At 38.3% G+C, this 22,054-nt stretch overlaps 1 protein-coding gene across 4 annotated transcripts in view; it reads right to left on the bottom strand.

The window, feature by feature from the left end:
- The window catches only part of rfx2 (regulatory factor X, 2 (influences HLA class II expression)), a 28,155-nt gene extending 7,369 nt beyond the window's left edge, over positions 1 to 20,786 (bottom strand). Inside the window, exons 1-10 of one of the 4 annotated variants that reach the window (XM_042005797.1) lie at positions 20,621 to 20,784; positions 8,293 to 8,401; positions 7,455 to 7,544; positions 5,766 to 5,848; positions 4,959 to 5,229; positions 3,787 to 3,861; positions 2,691 to 2,872; positions 2,398 to 2,517; positions 1,057 to 1,178; positions 679 to 797 (exon numbers count right to left, since the gene is read on the bottom strand). In XM_042005797.1, coding sequence (XP_041861731.1) covers positions 679 to 797; positions 1,057 to 1,178; positions 2,398 to 2,517; positions 2,691 to 2,872; positions 3,787 to 3,861; positions 4,959 to 5,229; positions 5,766 to 5,848; positions 7,455 to 7,544; positions 8,293 to 8,400 — 1,170 coding nt within the window. In that variant the 5' untranslated portion in view covers position 8,401; positions 20,621 to 20,784. Of the gene's footprint in view, positions 1 to 678; positions 798 to 1,056; positions 1,179 to 2,397; positions 2,518 to 2,690; positions 2,873 to 3,786; positions 3,862 to 4,958; positions 5,230 to 5,765; positions 5,849 to 7,454; positions 7,545 to 8,292; positions 8,402 to 8,789; positions 8,812 to 20,620 lie in introns of those variants that run through there. The other 3 variants (XM_042005798.1, XM_042005800.1, XM_042005799.1) reach the window with 3 other exon arrangements.
- Positions 20,787 to 22,054: the final 1,268 nt, after the last annotated feature.

Here is a 22,054-nt window from a genome sequence, read left to right as displayed (position 1 = left end):
CCAGCTCAAAAGCCTGCAGCTTTGATGGTATGGGGTTGTGTTAATGCCTTTGGAACTGGTAACGTCTACATTAGCTCTGAAATCTCTATCTGCCTTTCATCAATGCTGAAAGGTAAATATGGGTTTTAAAGCAACAGCTCCCCATCTAAATGTCTTTTTCAGAGAAGCCATACATATTTCACCAATACATTGTTAAACCACATACAGCCTCCATAACAACACAGCTTCACAACATCAGAATCCAGGTCTTGGACTGGACTGGCCTGCCTGCCGTCCAACTCTTTCACAAAATGAAAATATCTGGTGCATTATAACATCCAAAATACAGCAAAGATGACTCAAAAGAATGGGACAATATTATTCTCTTTAAAGTCCAGCAACTGGTCTCCTATGTTCCTAGATGTCTGTGGGTTGTTGTTAAAAGAAGAGGAGATAGTTCACCGTGGTAAACATGGTCCTTTCCCAACTGTTTTTAAATGTACTGCTGCCATCAAATACAAAAGAAGCTAATACTTTTCATGAAATAATAAGATGTCTCACATTCGTCATAGGATGTGTTTCCATTTGCTTATTTTCTGAATATAACAACGTTTTTTTTTTTTCTTTACATTTCACACACTGTCCCAACTTGTTTAGAGCTAGAGTTGTAAAAACAAGTTCTACTGTGATCACACCCACCTCACAGTGGTTTCTGTAGAGTGTTTGAAACTTCTTGATGTCATTCACGTTGATGCGCTCAGGTAGAGGCTGGATGCCCAAGTCAGGAGAGGGAAATGGAGGCAAAGTGTGAGATGTATCTGTAGAATACAAAATAAAAAAAAATCAGACAGCTGTCATACCCACAGCCTCAAAGAAATTGGAGATAACATTTTTATAAAGTAAATGAAATTCAGTCAGTGTGATAATAGCTCATGAAGTCTGTCATAAAAACAACTTCTAACTCAACCAGTCTGGTATTAATCGTAGATCATTTAGAAAATATGCTGGAGAAGGAAAATAGCAGTCCCAATAAAAAAAAGTGAAGTCATGACAGTTTGTGGCAACTTGTGTCTTTACCGATGTACTGCTGGTGGTGCTGGCTTTGAGCAGCCACCGACTGCTCTGGAGTGCTGTTGCAGTGCTGAGAGCTCCCACACAGGCTGTCAGACATGCTATCTACCTTCTGTAGAGGCTTGAACCTATGACACATATGAGGACAAGACATGTAGGAAGACATGTACTGTATGTTAGCTAGATAAGGAAAGTGAAACCCAAATGGAATTAAAATTGGACAATTTTTTTTTATCAAATTGTTTTTTTGCTTCCATTTGATGATGTAGAGTGAAAACTCAACAATACAACTATCTTCAGTGGATGAAAATAAAGTTAGAACATCAACACAGGACTCATTTATCTGGTGTCTCCACATGTATGTAGTACTACAGCACATCTTCAACAACAACAAATATAAATAAACGTATATGGTCCACACCTAGATAGCACCTTCTAACCTTAGTTTGGTTCTAAAAAGCACTTTAAAACACATTTATCCTCCACACATTCACACAGACAAGTTTTCTTGTTCTATATTACAAATGCGGTTTACATAAGCAGCACTTATTTCCCTCTACAATCTCACACTAATCAGCACGATAGGGAGAAATATAAGGTTCAGGCTTGGTCAAGTGCTCTTCAGCACATAAAGTGGGTTGAGGATTGAGCCATCGATCATCGGACTGAAGGAAAACCACTCTTCCACCTGAGCCACTTAAACATTAGTGCTTCAATAGTATTGATCTAATGATGGGAACAAACCATCACTTTTACTTTAACACTGTACAAGTTCTTCTGCACCTGAATCTCATTATGTTTTCTGGTTTTGGTGAGTGTAATAAAATATTGTGTATTTTTTCAAACTGAAAATGACCATTTGTCCTTTTGAATGAACTTAATTTGTCTATTACAAATGGAAGCTAGTCATTTAAGTTGGTTATTTTCAGTGTACTTTAGATTTTTATGCAGTGCAATACTTGCCATAAAGTATTTATTCATCTGTATTTCTACTTAAGTACAGTATCAGAATACTTCTTTCACTTGTTCTAATTACTATCAGTGAAGTGAGTTTTAAAACCAACACTGACCTTGTGTTAAAAATTAACTTAAGAAACATTGAGATTTGTGTGTATCTGCTGTAGTAGACAGACTTCTTTATGTACACGTCTTGTTTACAAAAAGGAAATGCATACAATACACCGTCATACACTGCAGCTGTAATAAGAACAATGCCTAAGTCGTAAGCAGAATTTTAAGAGGGTGAACAGAAGAGAAATCTAGAGACAAATCTATCACAGAACACAAGTATTAAATAAGAAGAGGACTTAATATGGCATTAATGGCACACAGGGAATAAGAGCTGACCTCTGTTTCTGGTGGACAGGCTGCTGCCTCATGGCCATGTACTGGGTGTCCTCCTGCAGCCGATTGAGCGGTGAGTCCGGCTTCACCCGGATGCCATAGTAATGATACTTAGAGTTGCCTCTGGTGGATGCAGAGAGAGAAAAGCCAGAAACCAGTAAGGAGAAGCCTTGCTGTCAGTGTAATCACTATCATTATCCTCTCCCACCAGCATGTCTATGAGCATCATCATACTCGTCACATCTATAATGGTTGCGTGATTACTGTTATCAGCATCTGCAACAACCTCTTCCTACCTGGTGCCAAGGCGGCGGGTCCTCAGCCCCATGAAGACCGAGCGGATGAGTTTGCCGAAGGAGGCTGCGTTGACTGGATCCAGTTTCTGTTCCTGACAGTGCCGCAGGTAATGGTTATAGAGGGAACACCGGGGCAGGCTTACTCCTTCTGCCGTCTCATAGTTGTCCAACAGCCACTGGAGCTAAAATTACACAGAAGAGGACACAGTCGTACAATTAGCGTCCCCCAGGGGACAAACTGTGTGACAGTCACCTGGCCAGCAATGGAGAGGATTACTAATTCTTATTATCACATCAAAAGACAGATAACACACACACACACACACACACTCTAAAACATCACACAATCTCCTATTTTTAAACACTACAGAGACCACAGCACTTTCTCTGTGACTATGTTTAGGACTTTATTTCTTCACTAAGGCCATAAGTAACTAAAGGATTAGAAAATTCAAACATCAGTGCTCATTATTCCGTCAGACAAATTTCGACAATACTGTGGAGGACAGCGTCAAAGTACTGCCCGTAACACCACAAAGAATTTACAAGGATCCTACTCTAATCTCCCAATTAGGTTTAAATAAACTACAGACACAATTTGGACAAACAATGCTAAGAGTGTGTCACTATAAATGTGGTAAAAAGTTTTTGGGGAACTCTTAATCACAAGTTTCCCAAAGCAATCATAAATCTGTACGGAAATATGGCATGAATTTCTTTGAAATTTCATTACAACTCAGTGACAGCCTCCTGGGAAGAGCAGAATATCTACTGCTGAGAGTGTGTCTTTACGTTTCTGAAAGTGAAAATGACAGAAGTTTGGAAAAGAAAAAGGAAAATAAATAATCGGCATTAGATCATGCACGGTATCAAAACACGCAGAAGATCTGAGAAAAAGTGATAGCAAACAAGTTTATATAGAGGACAAATATTGACTAAGTCAATTATGCATGGCAGTGGGAAAGTGTAAAGTAAGTAAGCTAGCAGTGTGTTCAATTGAGCAGAGCACAAGTAGAACATGGAGCCTACAGATTCAGCCACAGCTTTTTTTTTTTTGTCCCATTTCCTCTCCAAACAAAGTTTCACAGTGACTTACATGGCTGTTGAGCAGGCTGCTTTTGTGACTTGCAATTCCTTCAGACTTTTGGAGGTTTTCAATCGCCATTTCAAGCTAAAGAAAGAAGAAGCATGCAAAATAGAAAAAAACAGAGTGGACACAGAAGGGGGAGGAAGCAGGAGAGTGCAAAGGATAGGAAAAGGAAGGGGACAGAAATAAGCAGGGGCATGGGGGGGGGGGGGGGAATAAAGGAAATAAGACTGTTAGCAGGCAGCCAGATCTCTGCATTTCCATTAAAATCAGTCAGTGTTGCAGCCAAATCCATTATTGGCTGACAAAAGCATGCAAATCAAAGGACTCGTAGGGTTAAGCTGCTCACTGAAGGCTTAAGGTCAGACATTCTAATGTATGCAAATAGGAACCACAAACAGGGGCACAGGTCAACCCAAAATTTAGGACAGAGGGTCAACAATGTCACTATATATATATATATATATATATATATATATATATATATATATATATATATATATATATTTCCATAAACCAAAAAAGAAGCATAAAATTTTATTCATTTTCTTTTTTAAAAAATATGTTTAATTCTATCACTGGATGACAAATCATAAATAACAGAGATAGACTGTCAACTGAGGTAAATGACAAAAGCAAGGACATTTTGTGAATCTGTAGAATAAAATCAAGCCAAAAAAGAAAAGTTATGTGGTACTTCAGCCAAACGGGAGACAGACGAAAAGGAAAAAGAAGCAGGCAATATTCCAAGCCATAAGAAGGCTCCCGAGGGCTCTTGGCCAAATGGCAGTGAGCCCCAGGGGTTGCTTTGTTTCATAGGGCGCTCAAGTGCCTGTGAAAACCTCTGAAACAAGGCAGTGTTGAATTATTTAAGCCAATGTCCTGGTTCTGCAGGCTCATGGCTCTGCCCTGTGTGTGTGTTCGTACGAAGCTGTAAGGTCCCAACTCAGGTTGCGCATTCCTGGGAAAAGGAGTTGTCAGTTGGACACAGGTAGTGACGACCATTACAAAAAACTGAATGTATAATTCATATTTTTCACAGAAGTTATAAAACATTCCCCTGAGTGTAATCGGTATTGTTTAAGGACTGATTCGGGGTTTTATGCTTGCTCTCTAACTCTGTCCTATTGGAAAAACATGCTGTGGAGTACCACAAGAACAATGGGACTGGTGTTGCTCACCATGGCTGAGGAGGAGCGTGATGAGTGTGATATGTGGTTGCGGCTTCCCTCCATATTTCCGCCATGTATCAGGTAGGTGCTGCCACTGGAGATGATGTGGCTACTGCCCACATCCATGGCAATGCCAACCATGCTGTGTGGAGGCACACCACCACTGGCAGAGGACACCACCGTGGTGACATGAGTTCCACCAGCCTGAGAATCAAAGTAGGTTCCTCCACTGCTCTGCCCATACAGCTGAGTCTCAGGGTTATAAGAGTAAGCTGCTCGGCTGGGGAGAGATTATTGTTATTAGCATGCAAGTACATTTACACCGTTGTTGTGCTGCAAGAAAAAAAACACAACAGGAATACAGTCTTGATGATTGTGTTGACGTAGACAGTAATACAACTGATGTTTTCAAAACATTTGTTGTCAGAGTCATGTCACACATTCAAACCGTAGGACAAAAAAAAAGTGCTTTGGCTTCTATTAACTTTAATAACACTGTGATTACAGCCACTTTAAAAGCCGATGGTTGACACAGCTGAAATGATGAGAAAAGTGGTGTGGAAAGTCTTATCTGTCATTATGTTTTACACACAGCACTCATTCATACATAATTCAATATGACTGCAACTGAATAAGGCCAAATATAATGTGCAGTTCTGAACTGTGATTTAAAAGGTAAAAATGATGTGTTCATTTTTATTAAAGTGAGAATTTATTAGTATGAAAAACATCAAAGCCAAATTCTTTACAATCAGAAACTATGTCAAAATTCTTATGAGAATTTTTTTTGCTCCATAAAATGACTTAATTACTTACATTGTTCCATTGGTATACACAGCTTCTCCGCTTTCTCCAACATACTGGACTTGAGATGGGTAGACATGCTGCACCTGCTGCACCTGCAGAAAGGCAACAGTATAAATACAGAAGGGTTAGACCGTGATATTACATCCAAACATTTAGGTGTTTACATGCTATACTGCTATAACATCATTCAACCTGTCATTTAATATTAACAATGTTGATTTTAAACCAGCTAAGGTCAGTTGTATACAGCAGAGTTCTTCATATTTCAGTCATAATTGAAAATTAAATTTCTCATTATTAAATTATTATTATAGGAGATATTGAACAATGTTGGGTAGAAATATAATCATAAGTAAATTAAACTGTACACTTGACCAAAGTTGGGAAAATCCGCAATGAAATGTATGCTAACTTCAACCGATAAAGATGTACACATGGTTTACTAAAAGCAAGGTTGACAAACTAAAGCATCAAACTGATGAAAAGCAGATAATGAACTCTTGGGTTTTGGTTCAAGCCCCCAGGAACACCCCTTAACTTTGCAGTATGATTGCATGAAACACTGGGACCCAAAGCTGAATGCAAGCATTAAAAAAGTCAGGAAAAGTATCCTTATCGTCACACACCTAAAAAAAATATTAATTTAATATTCTAGAAAAAGTGCCTGTCCTTAATCAGTTCTTTATAATTCAGCAGCCAACAAACTACCTCTTGGCAAGAAAATTGCTTTAAAAGCACTACACACTCGCATGAGCTTGAATCAGGTTCAAATAAAAAACACCTAAAATTTTGCAGTGTTTTAAAATGAGCAGAATCAAGTGGATAGAAATAAAATCATGTTTCTATGATTATGTCATATGTGTAGCTTGTCTAATTTAAGGGAGAGAATTAATAAGAGAGCTTAAGTATGAATATGCAGTTGAAGTAGCAGCTTAAAAGTCATTTGTGCATCTAACCTCCCTGCAGCCGTTTAATATTCTACCATCGTCAGTTAGTTTCAATAACAACCATTTGTGAATGTGTCAGACACTTCAGCTTGAAATGCTGGTGCTCTGTATCAGTGCCTATAGGCTCTGAGTGTTGCTTATAGCACCCTTAAGTTATTAAATGCATGTTATCTATATATACAAGCAAGGAGCCAGACCAAGCCAGAAAAAGAATCTTTTTACCCTCTTAAAAGGGGCACAGTAAGTAAGAAAAGCATTTTGGATCTGGATGTACAATTTTTGGTGAAATGAATGGGGTGCAGTGTTTGGGATCTTTATCAAGTCTTTGAAACAAACGAGGTTTGCTGACTGTTCAACTTGTTTACTTTGTAATGAGTTAATCAAAAGCCAAACAGCCAACCCCATAGACTGAGGGTTATTTAATCTTGAGGTAAATTGTCAGCTGAGTGTGACAAGTTGATGAAAATGTGTAAATGGCATAAAATAAGTCACAGTGAAGTGGGCAGTATACCTGTCTTGACAACCTTGTTCATATGTATTGTTATTTTACCTTTGCAGCACTTTGGGTACTTCTTGGTATGTGAAAGTCTTATATAAATAAAGATTTATTTGATTTGATATGACTCGAATCTTATTCTTACTTTAATGTAAAATAACACACTGTACGTGGCTGTGGTCAAAATGAGAATGAAAGTCAAAGGGTGTACAAATAATTTCAGAGCACTGTCCCAGTATGCGCAGTCCTGTGTACCTGCTGAGGGACCTGTTGGACCCTGGGTACTGAAAGCTGCTGTACTTGTCCTCCCTTCTGAGCTGAGCCTGTGGCTTGAACCAGCACCCTCTGTGTGGACAAGACATAACTCAATTACATAGGTATGCTTGTACAATCACACACAAACACACCAGTCTTAGCGTATGGCAGTCAGCACAACATGGGTAAACACACAGAGAAATTCCTTCATCGAGCAAATGTTAGCCATTTTCTGCTAAATTCTCACTTATTTAGCCAATGTATAATAAAATGAAATTCCAAAACAGAAAAACACATTCTTCACGTAAGATTTTTTTTTCTGTCCTACGTTCTGTATTATTTGAAAGAGGTAGCTGAGTGACAGGAAACTCAGGTTAAGACACAGTGGTGATGACATGAAGAGTAGGTCCTGCTACCCAACTAACAGGGGACTCATTGCTAACAACATTTGCTCCCATGTGGTATGCACCCTAACCTCTCAGCTAACATGGAGCTCCTTCATATGGTAAACTGATACGAGAGGCATCTGTTGGCAGAGTTGAAGGTTGCAACTTTTGTATCTGATGAGATACATATCTGAATTATATTTCTTTTAAAAATGTATTGCTTATGATATTGAGTGACTGAGTTATGAGTGAAACAACTTGTAAATAACACTGCACTTCAATCTGTCTTCTATCTGGACACGATGAACAAAAACTAATGTGACAAAGAGTTCTTGATTTGGTTTCCAAAATAACTTATTTTATAATTAACATCTGAAAAGCCATGAGATGGAGGCGTTAAGTCATTACAGACTTGGTCCTGTCATTATATTAGCAGCAGGGTGTTTTTCTACCTGCTGGGAAGCTGGGACGGGCTGTACCACAGGAGCCTGGGCTGATGATGATGTCCGCAGCGCAGTCACGCTGGTAGTGGTGTCTGACCCTCCCTCAGAGTTCTGCATGCTAGGAGGCATAAAGAAGGTGAAAATACAAAGGTGTTTATATACCATGCTAAAACAAAAAGGCAACTTCTTTCCAGTTAAAAATTAAGTTTTAAAAGAAAAAAAAGGAGCATTAAGTCAATACGCGTGTTTCTTCATGCTAACTAAATGCTTTAATACCCACCCCCCTCTCCTGTGGAGCCACCAGGACATTAATCGTCTCTTAGGGGTTTTCTGTTTTTGCCAAGTCAAGCTGAGTCACCAAAAGCTCTCAGAACTCCAACAGTAGCCCAACTTGGGCCTTAAACAATGGCAAAATAAGCGCACCAACTGTACTACACAGATAGAGCCTTGCTGAGCAGATCAGGCCCACGTGGAAAAGTTACAGTAGAAAAGCTCAAATTACCAACCAGACTGAAGTTCTGCTTGTGGATCAAAACCCTCTGCCACCACTCTGCTTTCCACTGAGTGACAATGTGCACAGCATAGCAAAGTGGAGCTAAAAATGGAGTGACACAAAGGTTCTTTTTTTTTTTTTTTAAAGGAGACAGAGAGGGAAAGAGCGGGAGCAAGGCAGGGACAAGAAAAGAATGGAACTGCAAGGGAGAGTGGGCAGGGGGAAAAAAAACACAAACAACTTCCCCACTCACCAAAAAGAGAGGAGAAAATGTGGGGGGAAAAAAGATGAAAATGACTGTGGGGTTGCAGACCCTGCCAGGGTCCTGATGATATCCAGAGTTTGTTTCAAATAAGAGCCAGTCTCTGAGGGCTCCAATAATCCAGCTGATATGAGGAAATTCCTCAATGCTTTGTAAACGTTTGTCAGTTGCTATGGTGAGGAATCCATGACAACCACCCCAACTCAACTCCCCCAGCCCTCCATGTTCCCTCCTCAACAACCCTCCACCACAACCCAATCTTTTATAAAGCTCCTGCACAGGAACTCTTGAGTGCAACCACAAAAAGAAGAGGGGGAGGAGGACTGAAATAAGGGAGAGGGAGATACGGCACAGTTGGGGGTGGGTTGAATTGATGAGCGGTCTGTAGTTTAAGGCAGAAATCATGCAGCAGCGGGTAAAGTCAGTAGGCAAACAAAACAGTTGTGGTCATAAGTAGCATTACAGTTAATGGCCACAAGACACAACCTGCTCCAGACATGCCATGATTAGTCATAACACTCAGCATGCACAACAATGGTATTTTAATTTACCGGAAGAGATCTGATAAACACCGTTTGGCTGCTCAAGTTTCCCACTGAGTTATAAAAAGGCAAGAAATCACCCAAGAGTAGGCTGTTACACATTTTATAGACTCTTATGAAAGATCCCTTTAAATTAATCCAAATGCTTTGACAAGGCTTTGATGATGTACGATAACACTACTCATCTGAACAACCAACAAAGACTTTGAAACTAAATATGGATGAATATGTATGTGACCAATTTATCACACACAAAATCTCTACTAATAAGTTCCAGTAAGTTTTTAGATACTGTAAAAGACAAGAAGAACAAATGTATTTAAAAAGAAAAAAAAAGTGCTTCAAACTGGGTTACAGCAGGATTGTGCAATATATACAATTTTGATTTTGGCTCCAAACGATCACAAACTTATGACGGGTACCAGAGCTTGGTCCACATTGCCAAAAGTAAGTCAGATTTGTTTCAAGGGAGGGTTGGACTCCACCAAGGCTGTCCTTTGTCACAGATTTTGTTCATAACTTTTATGGATAGAATTTCAAGGCACAGTCGAGGTGTTGAGGAGATCCGGTTTGGTGACCTCAGGACTGAGTCTCTGGCTTTTGTAGATGATACGGTTGGCCTCATCGAGCCATGATCTCCAGCTTGCTGGGACAATTTACAGCAAAGATAGATCTGAAGAGGATGAAGATCCGCACCTCCAAATCTAAGACTATGGTTCTCAGCTGTAAAAGGGCAGTGTCCTCTCCGAGTTGGGAATGTGGTCCTGCCCCAAGTGGAGGAGTTCAAGTATCTCAGGGTCATGAGTGAGGGAAGGATGGAGCAGGAGAGATATTTACTTAAAACAGTGAGTTGTTTCCATAAACTGCTGGCTTTACCATGACCTGCCCTGGATAATATTAAACTGAAACCAATTAACCATCAGATTCATTGTAAACAATGCGGCTTTACTGGGTCTGTTCATTAGAAAAAGAAGTTAAAGCTGTTGTTGCTTTAGTAATTTTAGCTGTTATTATTTATTGTACCTGTGATATTGTATCTGAATAAACTGTAATCCTGAGTTGTTGTTTTTTTATTATTTAATTTAATATAGTGTAACATTCATATTTTCTGTACTAAACTCACACAATATTCAAGCTTCTATTTTTTTCCCCTCCAAACTATTAAGATTTTTCTCATGCACAAGCTCAAGGATCACCAACTCCAGATCTCTTTGGCCGGTGTCCTCTAGGTTTTAGACGTTTCCGTGCTGCAACACACTTGACTCAAATTAATGAGTCATTAAAGGGCTTGTGCAGGACCTGACAACAAGCTGTTGGAGAACCATTTAATTTGAATCAGGTGTGTTGCAGGAGGGTAACAGCTAAAATAAAAAAAGCTATAAACTGTAGTATCATTTTAGAAAATTTCTCAGTGGGTCCAGATAGATTTTTGTACACATTAAAAAGTCAAAAGTTATAGCTTAAGAGCATATTTAGTAATCAAAATAAAATTCCATGTTCATCTACAGGTTTTCTGAATTCAGTAAAGCAAAGAAATTGGCCAGCATTTGCTAGTTTAAGCTAATGATCATTGCTGTTACAAAATGCTGGCAGATAAAGGGTGGGTATGCATCTTAAATGATATTATAATGAGCCTTGAGCAGACCAGACAGCAGGCGTCCATGAAAGATTACTCATCACAACTTAAAAGTAACTTGAGACTTGACTTATGCTTGTAAAAAAGGACTTGTGAACATCTCTGGTTATAGTACACACTGACTGACAATCTAACAAGGGGATACTTGCATTTTCCTACATTATACAGTTGCAAATTAACCAAAAGCACATTGTAGTTAATAAAAGTAAATACTCTGTATGTTGCAGTAAATCAGTGCAGGTTGTGCTGTGAGAGGATGGGGTGTATTAAGTTTCAAAAAGCTCAAAAACAACAACAGTCTCATTCTCAGCTACAGCAACAAATCCAGGGTGATACGTTTTGTAATGTATTGTAATGATTAAGTGAAAGTAAATAAAACATTTAAAAAAATTTAAGAAATGAAGATGGAAAACCAAAACATGTAGTCAGAAGATAGTAGCTTATAAAACGCCTACCCATTACAAAAAAAGGACCCATTTCCAAACAAAATTAACGATATTAAATAAAACATTAAATAAATAAATAATAAAAGAATAAAAAAATTTACATCACTATCATTAATTGTAGGAGCAACTTATAAAACTATTACCCACAGGAAGATCTTTAGAATTTCATTTATCATGATAATTCATTATTATATTATTTATGTACTTTCTTTTAAATTATTTTAAAGTAATTCATTATAACAATCGTTCCAGTTTGACACCAGTGACAGATTTACTTTATATTTTCTGTACCTTGTGTTTGCAAAACATTTAATTTCCTTCAAGGTCATAACATTTCTCCCTCTTTTTAAACAGCCTCTGAATGGCAATTGATTATTATTAACTTTATACATAATTTGAATTGTGTTGTAAGACTTCTAAATTTCAGTATGTGTAATTGAATAAATAGCGAATTTGTTGGTTCACAATACATTTTTTACAAATTATACGTATGGCCTACTTTTGCAGTAAGAAAACTGAATTTGTGTTTGTGTGGTGTTTCCCCACACAACATATATGGAACAATCCATGAGTTATATAAAATAAAAAGTAATTTTGACACAGATAGTCCTTTACTTTGTAAAGTATTGCAAAAGATGTAGACAACTTGGTTTTGACATAATTTAACCACCTTCTCTGTAATCCTACTTGCCTTATCTTTTACACATGGAAACCTGTCTTTTTTGTAAAGTTCCCTCCAGTTTGTGTCCATTTGATCGAGACAAAGTGCAAGTTAGTTAAGGGAGGTTGTTGTATTCAGCCAAGTGTTTAAACTTTAAACTTTCATCTAATCACTTTCATCTAAAAACTGTCCATAACACCTCACAAAATGCTTGAATAACAGACATTTCTGTAGGCTGTTGGACTGCTTTCATTTTCCACTTTAAAATATTTCCATCTAGCAGACATGTTGTCAAGATCCTGCCACAACCTTTTAGGGCAGCTGATGTAAAACACCAGACACTGGGGCTGATGACTTCAATACCAATCAATCAAAAAACACTTTGATAGGGGACTCTGATCTGATACTTGAGAACAGACTGGGACATTTCTGTTCTGTATCAAGAGATAATTATAGCTCAAGTCTTCAAACTAACCAAATGAAACATTAAATGTAAGGAAATTTAAACTCACTGTGAAACATGACAGACAATCAGTTGCCTGATACATTACTTACAAACTGCACACACACACACACGCACACAAACACACACAGACAAAAACTCAAACTGATGATCGCAGTATGTTTTAGAGGGCAGAAACCTGTGGAAAATGCAGAGTATAAGAGTGCTACTGGGTGTTACAACAAAATCATAGTGTCTCTTTAAAATGGAACAACAACAGACTTGGGTGTGCCATCCATGCAAGCCACAGACAAAGACACAGCTCTACTTACATTACTAATAGACTGAGTCGGGAGGCCTATGCTGAAGTTGTTATGTGTCACTCTTTAGAGTCCAATATCTATATTGAGTCTTCTCTAAGCATATATCTATGCCCCATTTTCAATTTATTTGTCATCACAGAGCACAATTAACACTTACATGTAACGCCTCTCATATTCCATCAAAATGTTTCTTCACACTCCTGTCTTGTATGTCAGTAAAGTACTAAAAGTCTATTATCAGAACATTTAAAAAGCTGATGCAATACTTAGGCATCTTTCTAAACCCAGGAATTTGGCTATGAAGTGTCAGCTGAGTTATAAATACACTTGGAAACAATCCCATCATTTTTCTGTATAACTGTCATTTTCACCAGAGGAAGTCTGAGGACCTCTTTATACCATTAATGAATGGGTGGCATAGCAAGATGGTGGGGAATCAAAGAACAGACCACTGACCTGCATGTTCTCACTCATTAAGGGATTGGCTTAAATAGGTATGGTGAAGTGTGCCAAATCATTGGAGGAGGGAGAAATAAAGTGAATGGGGGCTTAGAGGAGTCTTTCTGCTTGGTGTTCAGGGAAGGTTAAAAGCCACACAAATTCCCCACCAGCATCTCAGAAAGGCACAAAGTTAGAACACAGCAGGAGGCACAGCACACTGCTGCAAAACTGATAGTGAGGACAGTGTGCTGTTAAAAGCCAATCTTTTCTACTTCCACCTCAGAGACGACTTCATACACAAGTCTATTTTCATGTCAAGTCTATGAGCCTGGTTTTATTCAAACACTTAAAATTACAGCAGACCATCTTTTCAGGAAATGCCTTAGTTTTAAAAGCAGAGAAACAACTAAATGCACTTAACAACCCCAAAAGCCCCACAAACTGTTACAAACACTACAAATTTATAATGTTAAGAAAATCTGAGGGTCTGTAACAGGCATATCTAACTTAAACAGGACTCAATCTATGATAAATGCTTACAGATGTTCAATTAAAAGCAGGAGCCCACAGTCTTGGCTCATGTTTGTACTGGCCCACATTGTTTGCAGAGCAACAACGGTTGCTAGTGGCAACACCGTCCACTCCCGTTTCCAGGAGCCTGTTGCTATGCAACCAACTGAATACTTCCCAAACCAAACAATGCCATCCCCCACCTGATCCCTCTATCTCACGCTAAGTAGAAACTTACAACAATAAATACTATGTAAGCCATTAATTTCAGACACTGGGGGACCAGAGTTATTTCTGTGTCAAAGCCATATAAAAATACAGATTTTACACTGGCTGTGACAAGACATACTAGAACAGGAAAAATTGCTACATAAACTACTGTGTGGTAAAGAAAAAAAAAAAGAGTGTTTAAGTCATCATGAAGACAACAGACTAAAAAAGTTGCTTTGTACTTGCGCCACCTGAAAATGAAACTAGATCAAGAGGAGTTTTTCCAAAGTTCCCTGGGCAGATGGGACCGTAAACATCCTGAGCAGAGCAATGCTTTTTCCAACTCAGTGGAAAATAAATTAAATAAAACTGAAGTGACACTTGTTGCTTTTAAAGGAACATCTATGAAACGTACACTAAGAACATTTTTTATCTCACTTTCATCCATCTACCAGCAAAAAGCAACAGGTAATGGGATTACAAACATGCTCCCTGTTTTGACAATTCATTTAGTCCATACATTTTTATTTCAATATATTCAATGTCATTTATGGGTTTGAAAAACAAACAAACAAACATTAAGCTTTGATTTAATTTAATAAACCATACAGGCACACGCGTTCACACAAAGAACAAATTAAGATATGATAAGAGATTTCCACAACAGAGGCTGCTCTTCAAGCCTGTCTCATTAATTCATGGCTAATCCAATCAAAGCAGCTCTTGGGGTCTGCAGATGGCAGAGTTGGGGGGGTTGGCAGAGAAAGGACGCACCGACCACTGTCTCTGATCCAAGAATACTCTTCCCCTCCCCACCTCTGGTCATCAGCACAACCTGTCCACTCTGTCACCATGTGCAATGCAGGCCTGACAGCCACTGAGAGAAAGATCAAACTGTTGCCATGGAGATTGTGTGTTCGCCTAAGCTCTACACTTCCTCCCCCAACGCCCTACTTCATCTAACCCTTTCCAGATCTCCACTGCCCCCCCCCCTACCTTCATCCACCCCAGTCTTTATCCTTATCATTTAGCATCAAGATGAAGACTGAAGGGTTTAAACAGCACTTTTTAAGAAAAAAATTTAAAAAGGAGAGGAAAAAGAGGCAAGATGGGCCCAAGTCAGAATGTAATCAGACCTTACTCATGTTTGGGCATCAAAATAATTCATCTCATGTGTTTTCAGAGTGCAACAGTGTTGGCACAAATAAATAATAAAAGGAGCAGTTCCAGGTAGTAAGGATTTTTGCATAATATTGATTTTACTCATAGAACTGAGCACACTGTACAAATCTTGCTGCAAGGATCTGCATGAATACACAGATCCTAAATTGTGATTTGATGACAGAAAAATACAAAAAAATCTCTTTTTGGTAAAATCAGTAAAAAAAAACAAAAAAAACAAAAACAGACTTGTATCCAATTTTTCTACTGTTAATAGAAACAAAAAAAGTGCAAAACACTCTAGGTCTACTTGCTCTCTTGAAGAAGAGTGTGTTCAACCTGTGGATGTGGGAGGTTTTATTTCCCAGCGAAGCACATTCTGTAAACATGGCCTCAAATGATGGCAGTGTACTGACATGATCTTAACAGATTAAACTAAGATAAACGTCATGTTGCATTTGAGGACTCTGCCTTTTTGGCAAGCATTCACTGCACAGAGATTTGACTCAGTGAACATACAGTATGTACAGTACGTTTTCACACGCCAATGATTCACCAGTTGATGCTTTAAATCTGAGAGGGATCCAAGTGACTGTTGTTCATGCTCTGAATACTAGACCAGACTGACAACTTGCCATCAGACTCAGTTTTAGGTTTCTGCTTATTAAAATGACACACCGGACAGGCACATTCTGCAGGATATCATTCATTTCAGAATACCTGCCACAGGTAAATGATAGCACCAATTATTCTATTTATTTCCATTTTCTAATAATGTTGCTGACGACAGGCATTTACGAATTTCACTAAATTTGTTCATTACATGTTGTATTTACTTTTAGTCAAGACTGCTGCCTATACATACATAATTTTTTTTCCAATTAGTTAGCTTTCAACCTAAAAGCCTTCTTCTAACCAAACTTGACACTTACAATATATTAACCTACAAACTGCAACTAAGCTAGTTTAATACACTTAGAAGTATCTTTGTGTACAACAACTGAGATACATTAAGCAGCGTCACATCGCTGGTTTTCATCTCTGGAGGTAAATCCAGTTATTCAGACTCTTCATGTACACTTCCGTATAAAAGGGATGTGTTGGCATCAGATGAGTAATCACTAATATAACTTTAAGCTTTTTTACTTTTCACATAAAAAATAAGCTATCCTAAACTAATCCTAATTAAACATGAGGAATTTAAGAAGATTATTCAGATTCAGTGTAGGTTAAAAAAAGTCAACTGGACTGGGTGAGTCACAACTCTCAACGATGGTCAAAGATTCTGAAACATCAGTGGTTTCATCACCTTTTACTCATGTTAAATGAAAACTGTTGATTTCTGTATGGAAATAATGAACATAGAAACCTGTAACATTAACAACTGTTAAGCTTTGAATCTAATTACTCAGAATAAATGGCTCTTTAGGAACAAGACCATCACAATTAAGTTAGCCATTTGTCATATAAATAATTATCAGTTTTATGCCACAACTATATTGTAGTGAACTGTAATTATTCACCAAACCTACTTATCAACAAAAGAAAGGCCATTTAATGGAAATTAATCCAAGAACATGAATAAAAATGTTACTTTGCCTTTTAGACTTTCTAAACAGAAACTGCATAAGTTTTAGTGTCTGTCATATTATGACAGACACTAAAACTAAACCTTAAAGAATACCTTTAAGGTTTAGTTTTAGAGAATTTTTTCCTTTGCTATTAAAACTAAATCCACCTCACCAAAAAGGCTAATCTTGGTCTTGGCTATTACTTTGTGGCAGTTTTACACTATAAGAACTTCTTTTTTCTCCAAACAACCTTCTCTACCCTAAAACACGACAAAAGAAGGGAAAAGTGAGGAACCCGAATGAGGGTCTCCTACTATCCCCTTCCTGAAAGGTGGGGGTGAGGGGGTGGGCAGTCATTGTGATGCAAATATCCCTGCCTTGTCTGCTGTTTGTGGTAGGCAATTTAATTACAAGTTGCATAGCTACAATACAAACAGGTGGAATGTTAAGAATGCTGCTGATGACACATACATGCAGACAGAAGAGAGACTAAAAAACATTTCATTTCACAACGAGCTTCGACTTGTTTCCTCCACACGAGAGCCAATCAGTGACAGCCTTTTTGGCAGCACATTACAAGAGTTGCTTCTTTATATCCTAGCAGCAGAACTTAAAATGATTTCCCAAACTCTTTACAGATGAACACCTTCATAGAAAAGAGTCATAAGGACACTTAAAACAGTTTTACTTTCAACAAATAACAACTCATCACAAAAAAAGCCCTTAACAAATTATGAAGATTAGGAATCTGAAACCCTTCATGTGTACAAGTGGCACTATTAATTTCCACTTAACAAGCCCCACGAGGCATTCTCCTCTCAGCCTTTCTGTTTTGGTCTGTGGTTTCCTGACATGCCTTTGACTGGAGTTATGGGACAATCCATTAAAAAGGTGTTAGATCATACATTTCTTTATGCAAAAGCCAAGCAGCTCACTTAAAACAGCAGGAGGTAAATGCAGTCCTATCTGTATATCATCAACTGTAAACTGCCGTAGCACAATGGATGAACAGGTCCATGTCTATATCTGTAGCTGGCTATTGGATTGAGAACTTTCCCCCTTGGGCAGTAGTGGGCCTCAACAAGATAGCTAAATACAGCATGAGCAAGCAAACACACTAACATAACACACTCACATATGCACTCAGAAAATTCACACACATACACACAGAACATGTGACTAAAAGCTGTGTCAGGTCACCCGCTGCCCAAGAGACCACTGCAGCTGTCCTATTGATAGCTGAACTGTACACAGACGGGTCCATTAAACACACAAAATGTCATAAGGATAACAGCTGAGACTGCAATGTAAAAACAATAATCATACAAATAACTTTGGAGGTGGCACAGAAGAAGCCAGATAGAAGTATATTGTTGTGTAAAGATCAGGATGAACCCAAGCACAAGTCACAGGTTGCTAGCAATGCAAATAAAGTCATGAATGATTACCTACAGGTGCAGGTGACTTACAAAAGTGAATTAAGAAACAAAAAGTAAAAAATTTATGTATCTCGTCTTTCGAAATTATTATTCCCATGAATGATATCTCTTGTCTTTCATCTATTGCTGTCTACCGGCTTCTACAAACTAAGGATATGCACTCCAGGCACAAAGAGGGAGATGAAAATAACCTGATTAAAAACACAAAAGAATAACAATTCAGCATGTGGCCCACTCTAACCCCTTTCTTTCCATGACTTGGGTGTATTTGTATATCAAGTTGCCATGTAAACATAACAGTGTCACGCTCAAATTGAGAGGTGGGGCTAGAGAGGGTTGCACAGTTTCGGTACAGACACTTCTATATTTTTATTCTTATTTTAGAAGCTTTGAAGAGATGTCTGAATAATTAAAGTTTATTTCTCTGACAATTGTTTCTAAACAAGCTCTAAAAATCCCAGTCAAAGGGGAGTTATATAATGTAGAGGAAGTATACTTCATGAATATATTTCAAATCAGAAAAGGCATTCGGTTTCATTAATAATACGCCTTAAATATTTAACTTCCACTATTTACTAGATAAATATTATGTATAAATACATACTTAAGTGTATTATTCAATATATTAAGCTTAAGAAGCGGGAGCATTAATTAGAGACACTTTCATGCTGCATGGATTCTTCCTAATGCTTCAATGGCAAACAATACAAATGACCGAGCACCTGACAGATGTCTCTGAGAAGATACTTCATTAGAATTAAGTCTCCTCAAGGGACAAAGAGTAGCAGAATCCCAAAAGGAGAAAACAAGTATGCAAAGTGCAAGAAGGAACACACACACAAATAAAGGGGCCACAGACATGAAATAACTAATTAAAGTTAAACTTAAAATCACAGGGGGTCTACTTTATCCTTTCTTGCACTTTAAAGTTGGACCACAGATTGATCAGAGGGGTCAAGCAGCAACATTGAGACCTACCATTTGAACAATGAAGCAGTGTCACTGAAAACAACTTGCATTTTGCCATAAAATTTGTTTTTGTGTCTGTTTAATGTATATGGCATTAGTTAAACGGGAAATATGAGCATTTATTCAATTGTGAAATAATGACAGTAATAATAGGGATCAGATTCAAAGTCATATGTAACTATATATATATATATATATATATATATATATATATATATATATATATATATATATATATTTAATACAGCTATAAGGCACTTCCAACACATGACTGAAAAAAACAGTCAGCAATATAAATGACCATCATACAGTAGCACCACCTAGCTGTAGCATATCCTGTTATTACTTCTGAAATATTAACAGCTTTATAACTTTGTTAAGCACCAACTTGTTCCACTTTGATATCATGTGCTACACAGTCTGACACATATCTTCGTCAGGATGCTTTACATTAGAAATCAACTGAATTTGGCTTTGTGTCGGTGTAGCGCCGAATGTCGTTACCACGCTGGTAGAGGTTCATGTATCAATGTTCGACTGATTCATGTCTTAAATCATATTTACGACTGAACTGTGCGTGGGGAAAACGTCGCAGAAGAACTGACAACCTTCCCTGCTGCCATTAAAGTGATCAGGGTGATGAGTCTACGGTTGCTTGCAGCGGACGTTGATAACAGTTAGAACACCAGAACCTAAGAACCAACGGCGCTAAGGCTACTCTTTCACTAGTTTAGATTTCAAACAAGACGCTACAATGCTTTGCTTTATCTGTTTTGTCAACCGGCAAAACAGAAATGTCGTTGACAACGCGACGTAAGACTAAAATCGCGAGCCAACTTGCCACTTTAGCCGCTGCCAAATTAGCATTAGCTGAACTCGAGTGAATGCTGGTCTGACCATCCATCCTACTGGAACTGAGTTGGAAGTGCGTCCACGTCTCGATACACGCTACACAACGTAGCAACAAGTGGAAAGTGATGCTGAATCTGTTTGGAGTTGGGAGTAACAACAGTGCTCTGTGTAAGCTAAGTGTAGCAACAGTGAACTAGATCACAGGCGGACATTAAAAAGCTGTCGCCTCTTAAATGAAAAGAAAAAGGCTTCCGCCACATGAGGCGGATGCAACAAAAACGAGAAAGTTGTTTTAGAGAACCAAGCCCCATTCGTTCCCCAAAGAATTTTTCTCCACATTACGATTAAATCTGTTTCTATTTTCTATAAATATAGTCACCTTCGCCGTGAGAAAACTTCTGCCCTCGCTCTGATCTTTTTCCCCTCTCTCCCACTCGTTCGGTGACTTCCAGATGCTGCTGCTGCTGTTGCTGAGTGTTGCGCCCGTTGGTAAGTAACTGTCTCCACGGCTACAGTCACTATAGCGCGACGGGGTCTCGAGGCAACTGTTGCTACCCTCGAATGGCTACGTCAGAGCCCTCACTATCATAGGGAGGGGCTAATGAGACAGCGTTCCGCCCACTTAAATAGAACTGTAAGTTAAAATTGAACCACTAGAAGGTGGTGTTAGGCTAGAAAGTGTCCCCAATTTACACAAAGTGATGCCCGGAATGAAACTGACTATATTTGTGATCTATAAAAACTTTTCCTTGTAACAGACATGTCGTATTTATGGCCTGATCACATTATTAAGGCAAAATATATCAGGTTAATTCTCTGGGGTAATCTCGTTTACCAGCTGAACCTCCCCCACTTAATACTTACTATGTATAATTATTTTTTGTAGGAAGCAAATTCTATGTAAACGAGGAACTGCATGTATTATTATTATTATTATTATTATTACATTTTGTTCTATTTATTAATCTGTTTTGCATTGACTGCAGAACTTTGTAATTTTGTTGTACTTTTTGTTGCATGAAAATGTAGTATGTAGTTGCTTCTGGCTAAATCAGCGTTTCCAAAATTCCTTATTTACTTATTTATTTGTTTGTTTGCTTTTTTGTTTATTTATTTATTCACTCATTCATTCTTGGAAACTATTTACAGGAACAAGTGTAAACCAGCCAAAACCACCCCAACATACCAGTTTATTGCTTCCATCAAGACAGTAATTGTTTATATCTCAACATCTTCTTTTTTTTCTTTTTTCCCCCCAAGTTTCAGTATTAAACGTTACTTAATCAAATATGCAGTGATTTTTATGTATGTTAGACAGTTTCTCTTCAACGTGTAATGGAAGAAAAAAAACAAATAAATAAAATTGACAATTTTATACACCTTTCGTGTCTTGCCCTAAAGGAACAGAAAACAAGTTTCTGTCACTGCATGTGGGTGAAATGCAAACCTACATGAAAAAGTATGCTGGAAATTGCCCCTCCGTGAAATAGGACGTTACACTCGCACCAGGCTCTGCCACGGACACACCCACTCCTGCCACTCATCGCCGCTGTCACTCTCCAGAATAATAATTCAACACACCTGACAGCGATCTGATCACTGGGCTTTATATGCGCCAGCTCCTCATCCATTTCTTGTCGGACCTCGTTCATGCGTTCATGGAGTGTCCCACTCCCCCTCCCCTTGCCTGATCCACGGACTGTGGTGTTTAGATTCCTGACTCCCTTATTTCGCAAGCGACTCTTCTAAGGAACTCCATCTGTAATAAACCACGTTAAACTTTGCTTTGTCTCTGTGAGGTCCTTCTTAACAC

This window comes from Melanotaenia boesemani, chromosome 14 (assembly GCF_017639745.1).
Source record: "Melanotaenia boesemani isolate fMelBoe1 chromosome 14, fMelBoe1.pri, whole genome shotgun sequence".
In the NCBI taxonomy this organism is placed as follows: Eukaryota; Metazoa; Chordata; class Actinopteri; order Atheriniformes; family Melanotaeniidae; genus Melanotaenia; species Melanotaenia boesemani.
The sequence above is the reverse complement of the archived record's forward strand: the minus strand, read 5'-3'. Positions and strand labels throughout refer to the sequence as shown.